General features: G+C 39.3%; 1 protein-coding gene across 12 annotated transcripts in view; it reads left to right on the top strand.

The window, feature by feature from the left end:
- Nucleotides 1-23,499, top strand: part of afdna (afadin, adherens junction formation factor a) — a 242,063-nt gene that overhangs the window by 73,482 nt on the left and 145,082 nt on the right. For all 12 annotated transcript variants that reach the window (XM_087991512.1, XM_087991517.1, XM_087991519.1 and 9 more), the window contains 5 exons: nucleotides 1,503-1,698; nucleotides 3,041-3,156; nucleotides 9,985-10,142; nucleotides 12,936-13,102; nucleotides 15,602-15,759. In XM_087991512.1, the coding sequence (XP_087847638.1) occupies nucleotides 1,503-1,698; nucleotides 3,041-3,156; nucleotides 9,985-10,142; nucleotides 12,936-13,102; nucleotides 15,602-15,759 (795 nt within the window). The remainder of the gene's footprint in view (nucleotides 1-1,502; nucleotides 1,699-3,040; nucleotides 3,157-9,984; nucleotides 10,143-12,935; nucleotides 13,103-15,601; nucleotides 15,760-23,499) is intronic.

Here is a 23,499-nt window from a genome sequence, read left to right on the forward strand (position 1 = left end):
ACTCACATTCTGTAACCATGGTAGTATCTTTGTAAATCTTTTCTGAACCGTTTCAAGTTTCACAACATCCATCTTATAGAAGGGAGACCAGAATTGCACGCAGTATTCTAAAAGTGGACTAACAAATGTCCTATTTGGTTGCAATATGACCTCCCAACTCCTCCACTCGATGCATTGATTAATAAAGCCAAGCTAACGAAACACCGCCTTCATTATCCAATCTACCTGTGACTCTGCTTTCGAGGAACTGTTAACCTGCACTCCAAAGTCTCTTTGTTTGGCAGCACTTCCCAGGACCTTACTATTAAGTGTATGAGTCCTGCTCTGATTTGCCTTTGCAGGATGCAACACTTCACGTTTACCTAAATTAAACTCCATCTGCCACTTGGCGTGTTGACCCTTCTGATCAAGGTCCTGTTGTACTCTGAAATAACCACCTTCGCTGTCCAGTATGTCTCTAATTTTCGTGTCATCTGCAAACTTACTAACTATACCTCCTACATTCACATCCAAATCATTTCTATAAATAATGAAATGCAGTGGATCCAGCACTGATCCTTGTGGCACACCACTAGTCACAGGCCTCCAGTTTGAAAAGCACCCCTCCACCACTACCTTCTATCTTCTTCCTTCATGCTAGTCTATTTGAATGGCTAGTTCTCCCTGTATTCCATGTGATCTAATCTTGCTAGCCAGTTTACTATGAGGAATCTTATCCAATACCTTGTCCATCTAGATCATGTTCACCCCTTATGAACTTAGTGTACGCTGTGCTCTTGGATCCAACCTTGATTTTGTAATCAAGCCTGCTGACAAGGACATTGCTGTCATCTGACATGCTGATTTCAACATTGCTGAGACTGAGCACCAGCTCTCAAGTATCTCCTGTCTCTGCTGGACCATGTCCACAATGGTAACTGGTCTCATTTCATCTGTGACCTCCAAACTCCTGCCTTAAAGCTTAATAGTCACCCAACCCCCCACAATAGGCTTCTACTTCCTCTGTCTCCCCCTCTGTGTGGGTCCCTCTTCCCCCTCTGAGAGTCGCTCCCTCTCCTCCTCTCTGTGGGGCCCCCCCTGCTGCCCCGCTCTGTGTCTCCATCCCTGTGTCACGCTCCACTTGCGCGTTTACTCTTTGCCCCTCCTGCCTACCCCTTCTATCACATATACCACTTCTTTCCCCAGCTACAATCGGTTGTGAAGGACGGCCTGCTTTCCCTCCACAGATGCTGCCAGATGACCCGAGTTATCTCAGCAATTTCTGTTTTTGTTTCTGATTTCCAGCATCCACAATTTTTGGGTATTTTGGTAAATCTAAAGCCCCTGATCTAATGGATGAGAATACCACTAGCTGAAACTTGTGAAAATTTAATAACATTCTAACTTAGCCTGAAGCTTGGGATCAAAACAAACTGCTTGCTTCCTCCTCAAAGGCTGGAAAGCATCTGACTTTGTGAAAATGCATTGCTGGATCTGAATGATGATTTTTATGACTTTCTTAGGATCTGGAATTCCATGGTGTGATGAGATTTTATTTTCAAGACAAAGTAGCAGGGAACTTCGCAACAAAATGCATCAGAGTGTCCAGCACTGCTACAACACAAGATGTGATAGAGACTCTTGCAGAGAAGTTTCGCCCAGATATGCGTATGCTGTCCTCACCTAGATACTCACTTTACGAAGTGCATGTTAGTGGTGGTGAGTTTTTGATTCAAGAATTTATTTTTTGATTGTTCCTAAGATGGACAGAACAAGTATTAATACTTGTTTTTGGAGCTTTAAATATGTACACTAGATACCGATGTTGCCTTTAATACCACTCTTGTTCTTGTAAAGTTCATTTATAGCAATGACCAACTGGCATACAGTGTCCTTTGTTTCATTAAAAGAGGTATAGAGGGCAATAAGGAGGTGATGTTGAACTGGTATAAGCCACTTGTCAGACCTCAGCTGAAGTAACTTGCACAGTTTTGTGTGCCACTTGAAAAAGACATGAATGCATTGGAGAGGTTACAGAATTAATTTACAAGAACAGTTCAAGGTTAGTGAAATTTTGGTTGAGGATAGATTGAAATAGTTGGGTCTGTTCTCCTCTGAGAGAAGGCGGTTGAGTAGATTTGATTGAAGTTTTCAAAATCATAAGTGGCCTGGGTAGGCTAAATAGGGAGAAGCTATTTCTGCTCAATAAAGAGACTAGAACAATAGGACATTGATTCAAAGTTATGTGCAAGAGAAGCAAGTGCAGTGAGTAGTTAAGATATGCTATATGTTGCCTGAAAGTTTTTGTGCAGACAAGTTTACTTGAGGGATGCAAAAGGGCATAGGATGATCATTTGGATAGAAATAGCATGTGAGAGTGCAGGAGAAAACAGGTTGGTGTGAAGTTACGCTCGTTTGAAAAGCCATTGGGCACATTATGGGCTGAATGATTACTGTTTGCCCCTTAACAATTCTTCACTGCTGATTTGGATTCACAATTTCAGTTTGCACTTGTGGGCATTCTTGCCCAGTACACATGCCACTTTTCAACAAGCGTAATTTATTATGAAGTATAGCTTGTCTTTAAATGCTGCAACAAAAATAAAGGGGAAATTTGGATTGTGGATGAATATAAAACAATCCGTGTGGTTTTGTTTTCATTTGGATCTCAACAATTAAACAAAGGTTAGACATTTTTAAAATAGATCTTTCATTCTTATTACTTTGTACAATTTAGTTGATCTAAAATTATTGAGACAAAGAAGTTGGTGAGTTGAAGCAAAATTAATTTTCACAGATCTGGTGAAAGTGTAGTAATTTGTCTATGCATTGGGATTCTCCTCAACCTATTCACACATGTTGACATTGAAAGTCACTGTTTTCCTATCTTGTCATTTCCAAAATTTTTAATCTTCCACACTGTAATGTAATGTAATCTAATCTAACTCTTATTATAATGCATAAGTTTTTAACCATATAAGTTATGATTACTTGTATGTTTTATAATGACTGGCATGTTTAATTTATCGTTTTCTTAAAATAAGTGAATTTTATTTTTTAGAGGAACGTAGGCTCGATCAGGATGAAAAGCCTTTGGTTGTACAACTAAACTGGAACAAGGATGATAGGGAGGGAAGATTTGTTTTGAAAAATGAAAATGCATTCCTGCCACCAAAGGTAAGATGATTTTTTTTGCTGTACGCTGTTTAATAAATCTGCACAATTGGTATCAAGTCTCAATAGATCAATGAATTGTGTGTTGAAATGAGTAATAGGTATGAAAAGTTATATATTGAATATTCCTATGTTTTCAGGACAATATGGAACAGTAACAGTAAGATTAACTGAGGATTTGATGGTCTTTGCCCATTGGTGTCCTGTACTAGTATGAATACATTTCTAAAATCCATGTTTAAAGTATCAAAATGCTGCTATTCTTGTGCAGCTGTACTGTAGCGCATGCTGCCACATTCCATTTGCCAAAACCATGATCTTCAGGAATAGACAACATTTCAGAGTCAGCGAGCATCATGTTTCTCCGAGATGTGTCTGGACAATAAAATTATCCAGAAAAATGTAGATTAGAGTTGTGGGAGAAAATATGTTCTTTTTATTTTGTGTAACTAAAAACCATCTCTTATGAGAAATATGCTTTCTCTGGAAAGGATAGTGTTTGAAGTTGATTATTTCAGATGAACCTGTACATTCCAATTTTTCTCTTTTGGATCCAAAATAGATGACCTGGCACTTTACCATATTGATGATTAATTACCATAAATTTTGTCACGCCCATGTTAACATTGTTTTTGTGCTACATTCTTCCTTCAGTGCTCTTTGTTTTCCTCCCTCATATGTGACTACTAGGTCATTTATAGAGAAATCCTTCTTGAGTTCTGCCATCTTCACATACATGCCTTTATTTAAATTAAGCTAAGATAAGGCTCAAGAATTGCATAATGGTCAGCCAGAAGTTCCAAGAAGAATATCCATCTCTGCTTCCTCTAGAGGTACATGCATTACAGATGCTAGTCTTCAGCCAGTTTGATTCTCTCCACTTGCTATCTCTCAAAAATTGGAGGCACTACATACAGCAAAGACTATGGGCCCTTACCCACGCCAGTTACAGGCTCTGCCCCTACTCCCAGCTCCACACCCACACCGGGTCCCAGTTCCCAGCCCTGCCGAGTTTTCACCATTCCTCCAGACCTCCCCCTCACTGAGGATGAACGATCAGTCCTCAGCAAAGGGCTCATCTTCATCCCCCTCCGCCCACGCATCAATGAATTTAATACACGCCGTGACGTCGAACACTTCTTTCGCCGCCTGCGGGCCTACTTTTACAATCAGGACTCCCGCCCACCTTCCGAGGACCCCTTCGTCCGCCTCCCACACACTCCATGCACCTGGACACCCCGTGCTGGCCTATTACCCGTCCTTGATCTCTTCATTTCCAATTGCCGCCGGGAGATTAACTGCCTCAACCTGTCTACCCCCCTCCCCCATTCCAACCTCACAACGCACAGCCCTCCACTCACTCTGCTCCAATCCCGACCTCGCCACCAAGCCAGCGGATAAAGGTGTTGCAGTGGTAGTCTGGCACACTGACCTCTACATCGCTGAAGCCAGATGCCAATGCGAAGACACCACCTCCTACCGCCCCCCTCAACCATGACCCCATCACCAAGCCATCACCTCCCAGACCATACAGAACCTCATCACCTTAGGAGATCTCCCACCCACAGCTTCCAACCTCATAGTCCGGGAGCCCCACACTGCCCGGTTCTACCTCCTTCCCAAGATCCACAAGCCTGGCCAACCCATTGTCTCAGCATGCTCCTGCTCCACTGAACTCCTCTCTACCAACCATCTTCAGCAGCTTCATAATGACTCCACACGCTTGAAAAATTAGAAGTATGGACCTTTGTGCAATCAGCAATGTTCAGCACCATTTAGGATTTGGATACAGAAGCAGTCTGTGTCCAAATGCAACAAGACCAGGATAGTGAGGTGTCATTATGAAGCTGCTGAAGACGGTTGCGCCTAGGACACTCCCTTGAGGAACTTCTGCAGAGCTGTTCTGTCACTGAGATGACTTACCTCCAACAACCACAAACATCTTCCTTTGTGTCAGATAGGACTCCAAATTGTGGAGCATTTTCCCTTAATTCCCATTGACTCCAGTTTTGCAAGGGTTCTATATTACCATATTCAGTCAAATTAAGCACTGATGCCAAAAGCTGTAACTCTCACCCTCACCTCTGGAATTTAGCTCTTGTATGAAAAGTGGACAGTAATGTGTGCTACATAAATGCCAGTCAATGACCATCTTCAATAAGAGACTGCCCCTTAACATTCAATGGTGTTACCATCACCGATTCCCTCTTTATAAACATCCTGGGGGTTACTATTGACCAGAAGGGCAACTGGGCTAGTCATATAAATACAAAGGCTACAAGAGCAGGTCAGAGACTAGGAATACTGTACTGGGTAACTCACCACCTGACTTTCCAAAGCCTGTCCACCATCTAAATGCACGAGTCAGGAATGTCATGGAGTACTTGAAGGGTCTGTTTCTATGCTGTACGCGTCTATGATTCTATTCCCCATTTGCATGGACAAGTGCAGCTCCAACAACACTTACGAAGCTTGATGCCATTCAGGGCAAAGCTGCCCACTTGTTTGGCAGTGCATTCACATGCATTCACTCCCTTCACGACTAATGCTCAGTAGCAGAAGTGTGTTCCATCTACAAAATGCACTACAGAAATTCACCAAGAATCTTTAGACACACTTTCCAGATCCCCGATGATCACCACCATCTCGGTGGACAAATGCAATAGATACATGGTGATACTGCCAACTTCAAGTTCCCCGGCAATTGCCATTCCTTCAAAATTACTTGGTCAAAATCCTGGAATCTCTTTCCAAACAGCATCTACCTACAATGTATCACTGGATCAGACTTATGATGTTGCAGAAAGAGGTCATTCATTCCATCGTGTCTGCACCAGCTCTATTTTCTAGTACCTTTCTCTTGTCTTTCTCTTCATATTGCTGCGCCCCATTGCCATCCAAAATAAAATCCAGTACCCTCTTGAATGTCTGAATTAAACCTGTCTCATTCATATTTCCATGAAATGCATTCCATACCCTAACAACTATCTTTTTCTCCCATTACCCTTGCTTTGTTTGTATGTAACTTCAAGTCTACGCCCTCTTGTTCTTTGTGTTACAAGTCGTAACTACTTCAGCCTTCTTCGGGCTACTCATGGTTTTGATAACCTCAATCCAATCTCGTGTTAGCTGCATTCTCTCAGTCTGTCCTCATAGCTGAAACCGGTCTAATAAATCATTTCTGCACTTTTTTCAGTGCATTCTATACTGTGTCTAAATGATAATGTGGTGCCCATATCTCTGCATGGTGCTCCAGCTACGATTTAACAAATAACTTTTACACTTCCTTGCTTTTGTCCTCTATGCTTCCGTTAAAGCTGTGAACACTTTTATTTACTGCTCTTTCCATCTGTCCTGTCACCTTCAATGATTTATGCACTTATGCACCCAGGCCAGTGCCCCTACACCCCTTTAGAATTGTACATCCTGACTTTATACTGTCTTTCAACAAGTGCAAAATGTCACATTCCTTTTCACTCCCATCTCATCTGCCCATCTATCTGCCCACTCCAACTTGTCAACGTTCCTTTGGAGTTCCACACTGCCCTTTCAGTTTATAATTCTTGCAACCTTTACGTCATCTACACCTTCGAAATTGTCCCCTGCACACCAAGATCCATATGATTAATGTATATCAGGAAAGGCAAAAGTTCCAATACTAACTCCTGGGGAATTACACTGCAGAGTTTTTTGCAGACTGAAAAATGCTCATTCACCATTATTCTTTTTCACTAAGCCTATCTTACATAATGTTTCCACTGTCCTTTTTATACCATAGTCAATATCTTTTCTCAAGTCTGTGTGAAACACTGTATCAAATGCCTCTGGAAATCCATGCATATGATATCTTAATCAACCCACCTTTTTCCATGTGATTGCAGATTCTATCCTGAATAATTGTTTACAAAGGTTACTCCGTTACCAAAGTTTAACTGACTGACTTGAATTGCTGGGATTAGTTTTGACCTTTTTGAGCAAGGATATAACATTAGCAATTCTCCAGTCTTCTGGCATCTCCTCAGAGTTCAGGAAAGATTGAAATATAATGGCCAGTATCTGTTCAGTTTCTGCCCTCACTTCCTTTCCTTCAATTGCTTCAATGTATTCCATCTGGTCCAGGTATCTTATCAACTTCTATAGTGTCAACAATCTATCCAAGATTACTTCCTCATTAATTTTGATCCTTTTTAGTGTCCGGGATTATTCTTTTGTCGTCAAGGCCTGGGCAGCAGTATTCTCTTTCATTGAGACCGATTCAAAGTATTCATTTAATTCCTCAGCCATGTGCTTTGCCACCATATGTAAATCACCTTTTTGGTCTCTAGTAAGCCCTATTCCTTTCACCACTCATTGTTTATATGCCTATAGCAGACTCCAGGATTTCCCATTGTTAGCTGCTTGTCTTTCTTCATAATTCTTCTTTGCTTTCCTTATTTGCTTTTTCACCATCCACTTAAACCTTTGTATTCCTGTTGATGTCAATTATATTTTCTGCTTTACATCTGTCATAAGTACACATTTTTCTTTCTCATGTTAATTTCTACACTTTGGAATATACCTCATCTGAGGAATAGTGGGCTTGTTTGTTATATCTTTTCCATTCGAGGAAATATACCTCAACTGTGCACAAACCATCCACTTTTTAACTTGTTCAATCACTGATCTTCTTGCCAAGCCCTCATTCCAATCAGTCCAGCTCTGCTGTATTCCATCCCCACTGCAGCAGTTCAAGAATGAAGCTCACCACTGCCTTCTCAACAGCACCCAGGGATAAGGCAATAAATGCTGATCCAGTCAGTGACGCCCATATTCCACAAGTGAATTTGAAAAACTAGTTATCAAGAAACAATATATTGCTTTTTTTTTAAGAGGATTGTACTTGAAATTTTGCCGTACTTTGCTTTATGGAGTTTTTTTTAGTTTTCAGGGGCTACTTTTTCTTAATTTATTTGTTAGATAATGTAATCACAATAAAAATCTATCTCTATTTATGTTGACATATAGGATATTTGGACTCCCCAAATGAGAATGGTAAGAATTCATGAATATCCTTAATTATCAATCCTCTATTACAATTTAAAGCTGCAATGCACAAGGAATACATTAATTTCTGAGTCACAGTATGTAAATTGATTAAAGACGAGGCATAAGTTAACAACATCATAAAAACAAAGGACACGTACTGCTGTTCACAAAAACCAATCAACCTGAACACTCCTCCTCCAGACTAGTGAGGTAACAGCTAATGCATTATGCACAAAGATTGAAGGTTTTAACCACAGTTTTTATCACACCTTTTACTGCATCTCAGTTCAGAATCTCAGATTTAAATCTATCATCTGTGATTTCAAATTTTCCTGGCCTTATTTATTCCTTTGCTAATAGATGGTTGTTCTCCTTATTTTACAAACTTTCTGTCATCCCTTCGCATCTCTACTTGCATCTTGCCTCTTCCTCCTCCTCCTTTGCAACTTCCATCTATCTCCAGGATGGGCAGGTACCCCTCAATCAACCAGATGGATATCCCAGTGGATAGAACCCCTCATCCCAGCAAAAGCTTGCTTCTGGCATGGCTCCATTTCCTTGACAGTGGGGTTTCCCCAGTGTCTCTCTGGCTGACTTATTTACCTGATTCTTTGTTCCTCCAATCACAGGGTGTTCTTGTCCTGCATTTGCTGCTGCCCATGTGCCTCGTGGTATATTGTCTCTTATTCACCTGTTCTATCTGTTACAGCTAATGATCTATTATACATCCAAGTTATTTTTATTTGAGGTCACTGAAGCTTTATTTTCAACAGGTATTTTATAACTTTCTATTCCTAGAGTATTTCTCATTGGAACTTTATCTCATTGTTGTGTACTCTGATCCTTGCTCTGTTCCATTCTTGTTCTTACTTTTAGTTATTATTTCTCCTTTGAAATGTCTTTCTCTATTTTATTGGTTTAAAGTCTTTTCCACTGTTCTGTTCACCCTTTTTCTAAGAGGACTGCACCCAGTCTCATTCAAGTACCATCTAATTCAGCAGTACAACTGTTTCCTATCTCTGCATTGGCACCAGTGCACTATGAAATGGGAACATCACCTTTCCATATCATGCTTATAGCCATGCATTTACTTTGCTAACTTGATTATCCCTATCATTAGTGTGTAGCTAGAATGAATCAGGTGATTTTGAACTTTTTGAGGTCATGTTTTTTTTTCATTTGTACCTTAGGTTACGAACTTCACTTACTACCATCTTGTTCCTTGTATTGGGTACAATGATATATTCCTCTCCTTGATATTCTTGACCTTCCGACTGTATCACTTATTTAAATGCTCGTGAAACGCAACTGGAAATTTGAAAAATATAGGTCTTATTTGCATGATAAAAGATTTTTAAAAATTAAATGCAGAACCATCTTCCGTTACTACTGTTTACTTCCTGTATTAATATTTAACATGACTCATTTTCTTCAGCTTCAGTGCAGGGGAAAGAGATTGTTCAGATACTAGAGATGACTGAAAACTATGCCAGTCTAGTTTTGGCCACATTAATAGGTGAATCCAGTCACCTAGGAAATTCAAAGTTTCATCAAAGTAGAATTTGTGTGCATAGCACCAGCATATAAATGGGAGCTTGTGATAGAATAAAGTGGCTCTTAGCTTTAAGACAAATGTTTGAGGTGGAAGGTGAAGGTGAGTTGATTATAATAATGTTGCACTAAGACAGGGGTCACTCTTAAGTGCATTTCAGACTAATTGATTTGCATATTTTCATTTTTCTGGTTAATTTCTGAAGGAGTGGGTTGAAAGCTCTGCAATTACCTAAATGCTCATTTGGTTGACAGAAGTCTCAAAGCAATGGTCCAGAAAAGGAGAAAGAGGGTGTGATCCAGAACTTTAAACGGACACTGTCGAAGAAGGAAAAGAAAGAGAAAAAGAGGCGGGAAAAGGAAGCGTTAATGCAAACTGTAGATGATGATCGACCTATTTCCAGTGGTGATGGGTAAGCTATTTCTCTAACTACTTTCCTTTACCCACAGTTCCTCTAATTACAATTGTTCGTTGAATAATGCCATGATGTATACTTAGCTTTGCTGTATGTTGACAGACATGAATATTTTGGTATAGTCAGTATCTTCAGATGTTTAGTTCCGTTATATCGAGAACAATATTTGTATACGAGCTAAAATTTAAGTAATATTGCGATAGGTTTGCAACATAAATAAAAAGGTTGGAATTGGAGGTAACACTTCAACCATGCAGAAAGGTAGTTCTTGTCTTCCTAAATTCATTTGCTAAGTCTTATGATGTAGGTATAATTGATACTTTAGACTATACCCTTACTATCAGAGTTAATTCTTGCTAAACTTGCAACCTGATACTTTTTTGGTTACTAGAATTTCCTTCTCTTCTCACAGTACAAGTTGCCCACAATAATTTTGATAAAGAAAAATCCTTCAATTAGTCTTTATTCTTTCACAGGATGCTGACATTCCTGGAAAGGCCAGCATTTCTTGACCATCCTGATTGCTCTTAAAACTGGCATTCTCTGCTATTTCAAAGGCATTAAGAGTCAACAACGTTGTAGTGAATGTTGTGTAGGCCAGACTGGAGTAGGATGTAAACTTTATACCCTGCAGGGAATAAGCAAATTAGATAGGGTTTTTAACAACAGTTAATGATTGTTATCATTACTGAGACTTACTTTTAATCCAGATTTATTTATTAAGTTTTAAACTCCACGGCTGATTGTTATGGTAAGATTTGAACACAGCCCAGATTATTTGCCTGAGCTTCTGGTTTACTAGTCCAGTTATATTTGCTTCTACGCTAGTTTGTTCTGCACCACTGATAACATCTGTGGGATATCAAATTAGAAAATCTGGAAAGGGGTATACCATTTATATACCCAAAATGAGACTTGAAAGAATAATAGTCTAGATTTAGAGTGGTGCTGGAAAAGCACAGCAGTTCAGGCAGCATCCGAGGAGCAGTAAAATCGACGTTTCGGGCAAAAGCCCTTCATCAGGAATACATTGTGCTGTATTCCTGATGAAGGGCTTTTGCCCGAAACGTCGATTTTACTGCTCCTCCGATACTGCCTGAACTGTGCTTTTCCAGCACCACTCTAATCTAGACTCTGGTTTCCAGCATCTGCAGTCATTGTTTTTACCTAGTTGAAAGAATAATATGGAAGGGATCATAATGCAGGCCAGAGGGAACTAGGTTTTTCTTAACTTTTTATTTAAGAAACAAACTTCTCCATTATGCCACAGAGCTAAATTTATGCAAATTACTGAGAACCTGATAGTTTGTGGTAAATACTTGCAATGCTTATAGTTATAAAATATTGCATTAGGAATGAAAGTACACATTCTTTCAGCAGTCATACTTGTATGCCACCCTTTAAAATAATGTTCTATACTTTTTTCTGACATTTTGTAACAGGTTTATTTCTATGCAAGTCATAAGATAATTATAAACCAGGAAGTCCATTTGTTAAAAATTTCCTGTTACTGCATCTAATTGCTTCAAATAATTCAAACATTTTTGCCACAACTGTTTCATCGCAAAGCTCATCCCATGCATTTATCACTCTTCTCTGAAGATTTTCTTAATGATCAGATTGAGAATTGTTGTCCTAAACGCTCAGTTTAATTATGTAATCTACAAAATTTATTTTTCCAATTGCCTTAGTTATGTTAAAAACTGTTAAGCTTGTAAGCTGAAAAGTTACAAATGTTTTCAGCCTTTCCTCATAAATCAGACCACTGCCACTTGATATTGCCCATGCCAAAGCTTGTATGTTGTTAACCAGAACTAAATAAAGTGCTCCAGGTGTAGAGAAATCAGAATTGTACATGTCGAATCATGACGTGTAAGTTCTATTTCCGTTTATAATTTTGTAGTATTGCTTTTTGTTCTGTGTCCTTCAAGTGCTGCACAACTTACATTTAGTTCTGTAGTAACATTTCATTTGGAACTTGGCCATCTGGCTTTTGGTATCTGGGAAAATGAGTCCAATCTGCTGATGTTACTTTCCCTGATCCATAAGGTTAGTTGAAGTGCTTCATTGGATCTATGTTGACTACTATTTTATACATTGCCCCAGAACAGTAGAAGATCTAGCCAATCCATGTTGGAGTTACTTAATGGAGAACAAGTCCATTCTCGCCTTGCGGGCACTCCAGTCCACCCAATCACTTTAATGCCTTAGGGCTAGCTGACCTGGCACTCTGAAAAGGGTGTCCTCCATAACAGAAATGTGATTGAGATTAATTGCAATCTGGACAATTTGGTATGTTAAGAAAACTTCTTAGCAATCAATGTGCAATTCCTTAAGACTCCCTTACCCAATCTAATGTCTTCAGTTTCCAGAAGAAAGCAGAAACAAGCTGTCAATTAAATCCATAGTCCAACAGTGATGTGACCAGAATGAATGACCAAAGCCAATGGGAGGTTACTGAGTTGATCTTGCTATTACCTACTGCAATTGGACCCAAGAAGCTAAGACCATTATCTTTAAATGCCTAATTCTGCCTTTCTATCTGTACTTTGCTGATAGATCCTAATATGTCAGTTTACTCATTCTTGAATGAAATATTCAGTTCATGAAGCCACCAAAATCCATGAAACTAGCGGCTTGTTAGACAAATTTCTGATAGTCTCCAAGACGATGCAATCAAATTACATTTTACTTGAGCTTTACATCTGACTTGAAATTAATTAATCTTGTTATCATCTGCATTATTTCCCTAGTGCAAGTTTTAAAATGATAATCTCTTTCTATCAAAAGTGAGAACTCAAGTTCACATCTTGCAGCGGAGGTATACAAAGACATGCCAGAGACTAGCTTCACCCGTACAATATCTAACCCTGAAGTAGTTATGAAACGCAGACGACAACAAAAGTTAGAACAAAGAATGCAAGAATTCCGTAGTGGTGATGGACGGCCAGATTCAGGTATTGTTTGCATGACTTCTTTAATGCAGACCAGCATCCCATACCTTTCAGGGGAGTTAACAAAAAATAGTAAACAAGTTATAAGAACAGTGATCAAAACCTAGTCAAGCTTTTCAGAAAGCTAGGATTTTCTCAGAAGTGGGTTTTAAGCGGCCTCAAATGAGACCGGGTAGGTGAAGGAATTTAGAATAGGAATTCGGAGTACGGAGTCAAACCAATGTAAGGTGCAGCACCAGTGACAGGCTGAAAGAAATGAGAAGTGTTCAATATGCTCTGGAGCTTCCCATTGTTAGGGATAAGACCCTGAAGTGGTATCTTCTGCTGCTGCACTGAGTAGAGGTGGACAGTGTTATAGAGCTAGATGTAAATGATTGTGACAGAGTGTACATGTGGCTTTGCTTTAGGTAGAACACACTCTGCATTTTATGACTGTATGGACCAGTCAGCTAGCTGCTGAAAGAAATTGCAATTTTTTAAAAAAAAATCTGTGGTTTATCATTGTTACACAGACTGATCTTGTAAGTTTTGGTGGAAGAGAAAGTGATTTGAGAGAAACTATCATATTCTCCTGAATGGATGATGTTCATAAAACAATAGCTACTAATTTTTGTGCTAGTGTCACTGATTATTTCTGAGAAACTGGCACTTTACTGCAACTAACTGTGGGGAAAGTAGTGAAATGTACTGATTGATCTGCTCTCCGTCTGGGCAGTTGCATTTCTCTGCTGTTTCTTAAATTCCTTTCAGAGATTGGAAAATTTCATCGCAGATTTTTGGATGACTGGGTATGAATAATGTGTTCATAATGTACATGTTTTAAAAAGTTATTGTCTTCATAATTGGTTTATTGTAACATATCTAAGCTGACCATTAGTTAAGAGATGATTCAATATACTTAAGTAGGAAACAATGGCCTAGATATTTTGATGACAAGGCAATAGTTTCTATACCAATATTGGAGTTGTGCATTGAGATCTATGCAATCCCTGATACTGTTTAGTCTGTAGAAATATCCTGGGTAATTAGTCTGCATCTGGAACTTTCTGAAGGAAGCCATTAGAAATTGGAGGGTTTCAAATGACTAAAGCTTAATAGTTACCCAGGAAGAGTTGGAGGATACAAAAATCTACTCAAACTGAACCCCTGACCCTCCAAACTGCACACGCAGGACTCCTGGCATTAGAACATAGAACATAGAAGAATACAGCGCAGTACAGGCCCTTCGGCCCTCGATGTTGCGCCGATCCAAGCCCACCTAACCTACACTAGCCCACTATCCTCCATATGCCTATCCAATGCCCGCTTAAATGCCCATAATGAGGGAGAGTCCACCACTGCTACTGGCAGGGCATTCCATGAACTCACGACTCGCTGAGTAAAGAACCTACCCCTAACATCTGTCCTATACCTACCCCCCCTTAATTTAAAGCTATGCCCCCTTGTAATAGCTGACTCCATACGTGGAAAAAGATTCTCACTGTCGACCCTATCTAAACCCCTAATCATCTTATACACCTCTATCAAGTCACCCCTAAACCTTCTTTTCTCCAATGAAAACAACCCCAAGTGCCTCAGCCTTTCCTCATACGATCTTTCTACCATACCAGGCAACATCCTGGTAAACCTCTTCTGCACCCGTTCCAGTGCCTCCACATCCTTCCTATAGTATGGCGACCAAAACTGCACACAGTACTCCAGATGTGGCCGCACCAGAGTCTTATACAACTGCAACATGACCTCAGTACTCCGGAACTCAATTCCTCTACCAATAAAAGCCAGTACGCCAAATGACAAACAGCAATGGTCCCAAAACAGATCCTTGCGGAACACCGCTAGTGACGGCACTCCAAGATGAACATTTACCATCAACTACTACCCTCTGTCTTCTTCCAGCCAGCCAACTCCTAATCCAAACCTCCAACTCACCCTCAATGCCATACCTCCGTATTTTTTGCAGTAGTCTACCATGGGGAACCTTATCAAATGCCTTACTAAAATCCATATACATCCACCCAACTGGACCCTTTTGGAACTGAACACTCAACTGAAGTCCTCTCCTGCCGATTGGACCAACAGAGCTGACACTTACCTCTTCGTCCGTCTGCAAGCTCCCCCTTCCCATTTTTGAGAAAAGCAACTGCTAATCTCTCACTCTGTAAGAGACGGCAAAATACCTGGCTGTGTTTTTGGACTTCAGTTTACAGATACCACATGCTGACTCCTGCAAAAGAGGGTGTGGTTTCCACACTGGATTCCTGGACAGCCTTATAGCACAAAGGCCCTGTCCTGGAGCCTGCAGAACAGAACATTTTGAAATTTAACTGGGTAATTTTAATCTAATCCAAATTGGGGTGGGGTGGGAACATTTCTGGACCTGATTGGAATATCTGGGCTTATTTTTTGTTTTGATGTTTTCAAATTGTAGAAACTGTAATCAACACTAAAACAATTTAATCTGGCTAATAAACATTTTGAAAAGTTGTTTACTTTTGCTTCCAGGTGGAACTCTTAGGATTTATGCAGATAGTTTAAAGCCGAATATACCATATAAGACCATCTTGCTGTCCACAACAGATACATCAGACTTTGCTGTAGGAGAAGCCCTTGACAAGTATGGATTGGAGAAGGAAAACCCAAAGGAATATTGTATAGCACGGGTATGTGTACTACTTGTGCATATGCATATTTAGAATACCTTTTTTATTTAGGGTTGACAGCTGCTTGCACTAGATGCTCCATGTCAATTAAAATTGTTTAATTTTCAGAACATTGGGTATTTACTTTAATGTTACAGAAATTAGTTTGTTTATTGGACTTAAAAACTCTTCATGGATTGCTTGCATACCAAACAACAAAAGCAGCGCATTCTCTGATCTAAGCAATCCCACAGGCAACAGATCAGATCACAGCTATGAAATTCTCCCACATACTGTAAGCACTGGTGTACAATTAAGGGACTGAAAGGAAGAAGCTGTTCAGCTATCCTCATCTTTAAGGATGACAGACCCCAATCTAAATGCAAACGATGAGGCTGAAACAACCTTTTGAAATATCTTGTGTAACATCTTTTGTTGTAACGTCATGTATCAAGAGCTGCTATTCCTGGAGTTGCATTAAATGTTAAAAGTTTTTTTAAGGTATGCGCAATTTACCTTACTCCAGATCAAGGTTGATAAAAAGCATGGACGAGATTTCTGATTTCTAAACAATAACTGAAGTAATTAGACTATAGCTACAAGTAAATAGACACCTTGGCATTTAATATTAAAACGTTTAATTTCCTTATAAACAGCCCCTTGTTAAATCTGTAACGTTATTCAACATGCCTTACAAAAGGCATGTTGGAATTATATTAGTTCATTGACCATTGAAAGGTTATTAACTACTTGGTATTTTTGCCCACCAAAATATAATTGTCCTTTTAGCAAGTATGCTACATCAGCTGATAACCCGACTATAATCAAAATCTCAAACTATATTAAAAAGTACAATGCCCAAATGTCAAATGGCACATACCACTGTTTAGAAATCATGCATCTGAGGTGACTCCTTTGCGTTCATCTTTTCTACCAGACTAAAGCAAACCGCATTAATACTTTACTCCTGTGAACAGTATTGTTAATCTCTTCCCCACATGCTGTTTCTAACATTAAAACTTCAGATAAAAAATAACTTTTATTTGTGTATGCATTCCTACTAAGGAGTTATTATTCCTTCTATGACTGGCAATTCTTTGGAGCATGTCCATTTCTAAAAGTTAGTTTTGTTTACTTTTTTTCATGTTACATGTAGTTAAATGTCCTCTTTCTCACCAGGTGTAAATCCAGCCACACTTCATTTTATTACTAGATTGATTTTCAAGGTCACTCTAGTGAGATGAGTCATCAAGTTTATAGTTCAACAAAGTTGGTTATATCACATTGTCATTTGTGGGAGCATGCTTTGTGAAAATTGACATTCTTACATCCTACAGTCACAACAAGTAAAGTATTTTTGAAGTGTAAAGGACTTTGGGATGTCCTGAGATCTTAATAGTATTATATAAATGCAAATCTCTCAAGTTTCACATGTATGTTTGTACTGACTGCTGTTGCAGCCATTTGGTTCCAAGAATTTAAAGTCTATAGCTGAGCTTATGGAGCATTCATAATAAAAGAAATGGAAAGACTTAAATTTAAGTGCCACCTTTTAACACATGACATCCCAAACACTTCATAGCCAGTGAAGCTTTGAAGTGTATTCCTTCTTGTAATAATGGAAAGATCTTACTGAAAATATCATTCGTCTTCCAAGTAGTCATCTGGAGTTTTGCTTCCGCTAAGAGATCGTAAAACTATAAGAAATAGGATCAGGAGTAGACAGTTTGGTCCCTTAAGCCTGCTCCTTCAATCAGGAGGATCGTGGCTGATCCAACATACCTCATGACCATTTTTCTGCCCTTTTCTAATTTATTTCTCCCATATCAAGAATCTATCTCAGCCTTGAATATACACAAGCTCTCTGACCCCACAGCTCTCTATGAGAAAAAGTTCCTCCTTATCTCAGTCTTAAATTGGTGCCCTTTTATTCTGAGACTATGCCATCTTGTCTTAGACTATTCCATGAGGGGAAACATCCTTTCAGTATTTACCCATGTTAAGCCTCTTAACCATCTTCAGGATTTCAATGAGATCATCTCTCATTTTTCTAAACTGTTGAGTGGAGACCCAATCTATGCAGCCTTTGCTCATAAGACAATCCCTCCTTACCAGGGATAATCCTAGTTGACCTTTCTCTGGTCTACCTCCAATGAAATTACATTGCTTCTTAAATAAGAGGACTCAAACTGCTCACAGTACTCCAGATGTGGTCTCATCAGTACCCTGTACAGCTGCAATAAGACTTCCTTAGTCATAGTCTTGTATTCCAACTCCCTTGAAATAAAGGCCTTCCCGATTGCATGCTGCACCTGTCTACCAGCTTTGTGTTTTGTGCCAGTACCTCCAAGTCCTTTTATGTTCAGCTTTCTGCAGATTTTCTCTATTTAAATAATTTTCTGCTCTCTTGTTCTTCATTCCAAGATGAACAATTTCATATTTGCTCACTTACAGCCGATCAATTTATCTCTAAACTGTATCTCTCTCACTCTTTTTTTCTACCTACTTTTTTCATCTGCACATTTGCAACAGTGCATTCACTTCCTTCCTCCAAGTCATATATATTGTAAACAGTTAAGGTCCCAACACTGAGCCCACTGGCCATGGGTCACCAGCCTGAAAAAGAAACTCTTATTCCCTGTTGCTGTTTCCTGCCCTTAAGCCAATTCTGTATCCTTGCCAATATACTGCCTCTTTGACATATCTTTTTGAGGGGTACATTGTTGATCGCCTTCTGGAAGTCCAAGTACAATCCATCTACTGGTTTCCCTCTACCCACTCTGGTTGAGACTTCCTTCAAAAACTCTAATAAATCGTCAGACATGGCTTCCCTTTCAGGAAGCCATGCTGACCCTCCTTCATTGGATTATGATTTTCTATGTGTTGTACTACGACTTTAATAACCGATTCCAATACATTTCCAACAATAGATGGAAGGTTAATAAGCATAGGGTTACCGTTTTTTGCCTCCCTCCCTTTTTGAATAGGGGTGTCACATTAGCAGTTTTCCAATCTCTGGTACTTGTCCAGAATACAAGGATTTTTGGAAAAATACAACCAATGCAGCCACTATTTCTGTTGTCACTACTTTTAGGAAGTGAGGATGCAAGCCAATAGGGGCCAAGGTTTTATCTGCTTTCAGCCCCATTAGTTTGTCTATTACTACTATTTTTAGTGATGGCGATGGAACTTAATTCCTCCTTTTAGTATTCTTAAATACGAAAGGAATGTTCAAAATAGCTTCCACCATACAGATTGATGGAAAATGTTTAATTCCTCTGCCATTTCCATACTCCCCAAAACAGTCTCCCCAAATTCATTTTCTAAAGGCCACGTGTTTACTTTGACCTTTCTGTTTACTGTTTTGGACTGGAAAGTGAATGATGTGGAAATCTAGACTGCAGGGAGGACCTTAAGATTCTGCTGGCTGACCTTCACTTTGGGCTATGCAATTTAATATTAGCTATACATTGATCAAAGCGCCAATATTTAAATGTGCAGGCAATGCAATGTAATGTTCAATCACTACAATAAGTTCAGGACTAATTTAAATCAGACTGCATTATCAAACAAAGTTAAAAGATAACTATAGGGTTACCACTTAACAGATGGTACTCAGAACTTTAAGTCACTAAATATATTATTGACTGGCATTTTCGTGCTTTGCTGATAAAATGTGGAAGTGATGAAAATACAAATAGGCTTCAAATGGATTTAGACATTGGGAGAATGGACAAGAAATGTCAAATTGAAGATGAATGGAAGAATAATTTAATAATATATTAGAACATAGAACAGTACAGTGCATAACAGGCCCTTCGGACCTCGATGTTGCGCCAATTTATGAACTATTCTCAGCTCATCCCCCTATGCTATCCCGTCATCATATGCTTATCCAAAGATTGTTAAATCTCCCTAATGTGGCTGAGTTAGCTACATTGGCAGGTAGAGCATTCCATGCCCTTAACACTCTGAGTAAAGAACCTGCCTCTGACATCTGTCTTAAAACTATCAACCCTCAATTTGTAGTTATGCCTCCTCGTACAAGCTAATGTCATCACCCTAGGGAAAAGACTGTCACTGTCTACCCTATTTAATCCTCTCATCTTGTATGTCTCTATCAAATCCCCTCTTAGCCACCTTCTTTCCAGTGAGAACAGACTCTAGTCTCTTAGCCTTTATTAGCTTTACTACAAGATGATCTAAGTATTGGTACAGTTGTATGGAGTTACAGTGAGATAACATCTTTCAAAGCCTTGGTTCAATCATGGTCAAGACAGCTGAATTCCAGAGGTAAATCTGACTGCCCTTAATGTCAAGGCTGCATTTGCCCAAGTGTAGTAATACGGAGGTCTAGTAAAACTGGAGTCAGTTGGTTTCAAGAGAGAAATCAATGCTGGTTGGAGTCCTACCTCTCATATTGTTGTAGTTTTAGTTGTTGGAAATCAGGCATTTCAGATCTTGTACTTCAGGGTGGATATTGTTAATCAACCTGGTCAGAGATATGACACTATGAACTAGAAGGCCAGGCTCAAGTCAACATGTCCAGAGGTTAGGGGTACTACCACTGCACCACAAGAATTGCTGAGTTCATCAGGCTAGTGTTCTGAGCCCAATCATCAGCAGCTTCATCAATAAGACTAAGGTGGGGATGTTTGTCAATGACAGCACAATGTTCAGCACCATTTACAGCGACTTAGTTACTGAAGCACTCCTATGTTCAAGTGAAGCAAAACCTGAACAAGTCCAGGCTTGGGCTGACAGTTGGTCAGCGATATTGATGCACAGAAATGACAGGTAATGGTCATCTCTATTAGAGAGAATCTAACCACTGACCCTTGACTTTGTGGCATTACCAACACTGAATTCCGTACAATCAACATCCTTGATTACCATTAACCAAAACTGAACGGAATGAGCCTTGTAAATACAGTAGCCACGAGATCAGATTGAGGCTAGCAATCCTGCAGTGGATAACTCACTCCCTTACTCCCCAGCCACAAATCAGGAGTGGTATGGAATACTTGCCTGAATGAGTGCAGCTCCATCAACACAAACTTAACACATTCCACTACAAATCAGCTGGCTTAACTGGCACCACATCTACATACATCCAGTCTCTTCAGTGACATTCAGTAGCAGTGGTGGGTACCATTTAATGATTCACTGCAGGAATTTACCAAAGCTCCTTAACACTTTTCAAGCCTATGATTACTTTCATATCGAAAAGCAAGGGCAGCAAATACCTAGATACACCACAATCTGCAAGTTCCCCTCCAAGGCATTCACTGTCCTGAATTGGAAATGTGCTTCCATTCCTTCAGTGTCATTTGGTCAAAGTCTTGGAATTTCCTCCCTAACTAGGTATAACTATAGAGCATGGTCTGCAGCTGCTCAAGAAAATAGTTCATCAGCACTTTCTTGGAGGCAGCTAGGAATGGGAAAGAAAAGGTTGTTGGTGATATACTGGTTCTACAGATTTCTGCTTTAAATTATGGTGTCTGTGATACTTTTTTCTAAAATTTACATGGGGTACAAAAGTCTCAAAAAAAGTGCCTGACGTTAGCTTCATTGGAATTTATTTTGTTCAACTTATTTTCATGTCATATTATCAATCCCACATTTTTTTCAGATTATAAATATCATTAGTAATTGGAATTTAAAATATTAAATATTGGTGTTAATTTTATGGATGTAACACTTGTTTTGTTCGCAGTTCAAATAAGTTAAAGCATAGTCATACAGCATGGAAACAGGCTCCTTGGCCCAAACCATCCTTGTCCACCAGCTTTCCTAAACTGAATTAGTCCCATTTATGTGTATTTGACCCATGTCCCTCTAAACCTTTCCTATTCATGTACCTGAAGGGCTTATGCCTGAACCATTGATCCTCCTTGGATGCTGCCTGACCACCTGAGCTTTTCCAGCATCACATATTCCACTCTGATCTCCAGCATCTGCAGTCCTCACTTTCTCCTATCCATGTACCTGTCGAAATGTCTTTTTAAATTTTGTAATTGCACCCACCCCTATCACTGCCTCTAGCAGCTCTTTGCATATATGCACCACTCAGTGGGAAAAGTTGCCCTCAGGTCCCTTTTAAATCTTTTCTTCTGTCACCTTAAACTTTGGGAAAAGACCTTTACTATTCACCTTTTCTATGCCTCTCATGATTTTATGAACCTTTAAAAGGTCACCCCACAGTCTCCTATGCTCCAGAGAAAAAAAGTCTCAATTGGAGGTGGAGTGGGAAGCGTGGGGACTGTGCAAAGGAGGTGCGAGAGGACAGTTGCAGAGCAAGTTAACAACATGCTGACGTAAAGCAGGATGAATGCAGTCATTAATCCCATTCATGCATAATAATTGTATTAACAGATCATCAAAAATTTTAGTGTTACCAAGTTAAAACAGAAAATTGTAAAATTGGATCCTGTGTGCTTTTGTAAATTTGTACTTTATCATTTGGCATAAATCTGCAACTGCATTTACATTGCAGTTCATTTTTGCACTGGAGAAAATATTTAACAGTGCAAAAGATATTTCTAGAGCATCAGCAAGTTGTTAACTTGTCCTGCAGCTGCCCCCTTCTTTCACTGTGGCCTTTCGCACCCTTCACAGGATAAGTTGCCAGGGAAAGTGGTAGAGGCAGGTACAGTTAGAATAGTTAAAAGACATTTGGACAGGTATGTGGATAGGAAAGATTTAGACGGATATGGGCCAAACGCATGTAAATGGGACTAGTTCAGTTTAGGAATCCTGGTTGGCATAGACAAGTTCGACCAAAGGGTCTGTTTCTGTGTTATAATGACTCTATTTCTGTGGTATTTTTGAATTCAGTATAAGTACTGCCATGGGTTATTTAGTAGTAATAGGCTTGTTGAACTAATGCTACCAAATAGCCTACTCACTAGGGTTTTTGAGTGGGGGTTGATGTACAGGTGAGTAGAGTTTCATTCTGTCAGATGTAGCAGATTTAATCTATTGAATTAGATTCACTAATCATCAGAGTATCAAAATTAATCCACATTGCTTGAATCTGAGTAGATAATTGAGAATGGATCTAATTGTATATCTAAGTTCTTAATTGAATGCTAATAGAATGTTATGTTTTACAAGTCATTCTATAACGTGACAGTTGTATTCCTCTGTAACCTTGTGCTATAGAAAATCACGCTATGGAAAACAGCTATAGGAAATTGCTGTGTAGAAAATTGCTATACTCATTCAGTAGAAAGTTTGCATTATCCAAACAATGTCCACAATTCATCAATCATGTTATAGCCAGTTCGCGCTGATGTTCTGAGTACTGGACTGATCATTATACTTATGAATGATAGTTAATGTGTTGGAAGCAGTTCAGAGAATATTTACTATGCTAATATCTAGAATGAGTAGATTGCTTTGAGGAAAGGCTGAACAGGCTTGGTCTTTATATTCTGAAGTTTAGAACAATCAAAGGCGACTTAATTGGAACTTACAAAACCTGAGGGGACATGACTAGGTGGATGTGGATAGGCTATTTCATTTTCTGGGAGAATCTGGAACCAGTAGCAGTAGTAGCTTAATGAGATCTCTATTTGAGAGAGAGATGAAAGAAATCACTTTCTCTAAGGGTTATAAGTCTTTGAAATTCCCTTCCTCAAAAAAGATGAATGCAGAATTTTTAAGTATTTATGGCAGAGTTGGATGGATTCATGACTACCAAGGGGTGAAAGATTATTGGGAGTATGCTAGAGTTGAGGTTAACTTTAAATCCATCAT

This window comes from Chiloscyllium plagiosum, unplaced genomic scaffold, assembly GCF_037043375.1.
Source record: "Chiloscyllium plagiosum isolate Xiang-an unplaced genomic scaffold, Cpla_swu_hap1 HiC_scaffold_10, whole genome shotgun sequence".
Taxonomy (NCBI): domain Eukaryota; kingdom Metazoa; phylum Chordata; class Chondrichthyes; order Orectolobiformes; family Hemiscylliidae; genus Chiloscyllium; species Chiloscyllium plagiosum.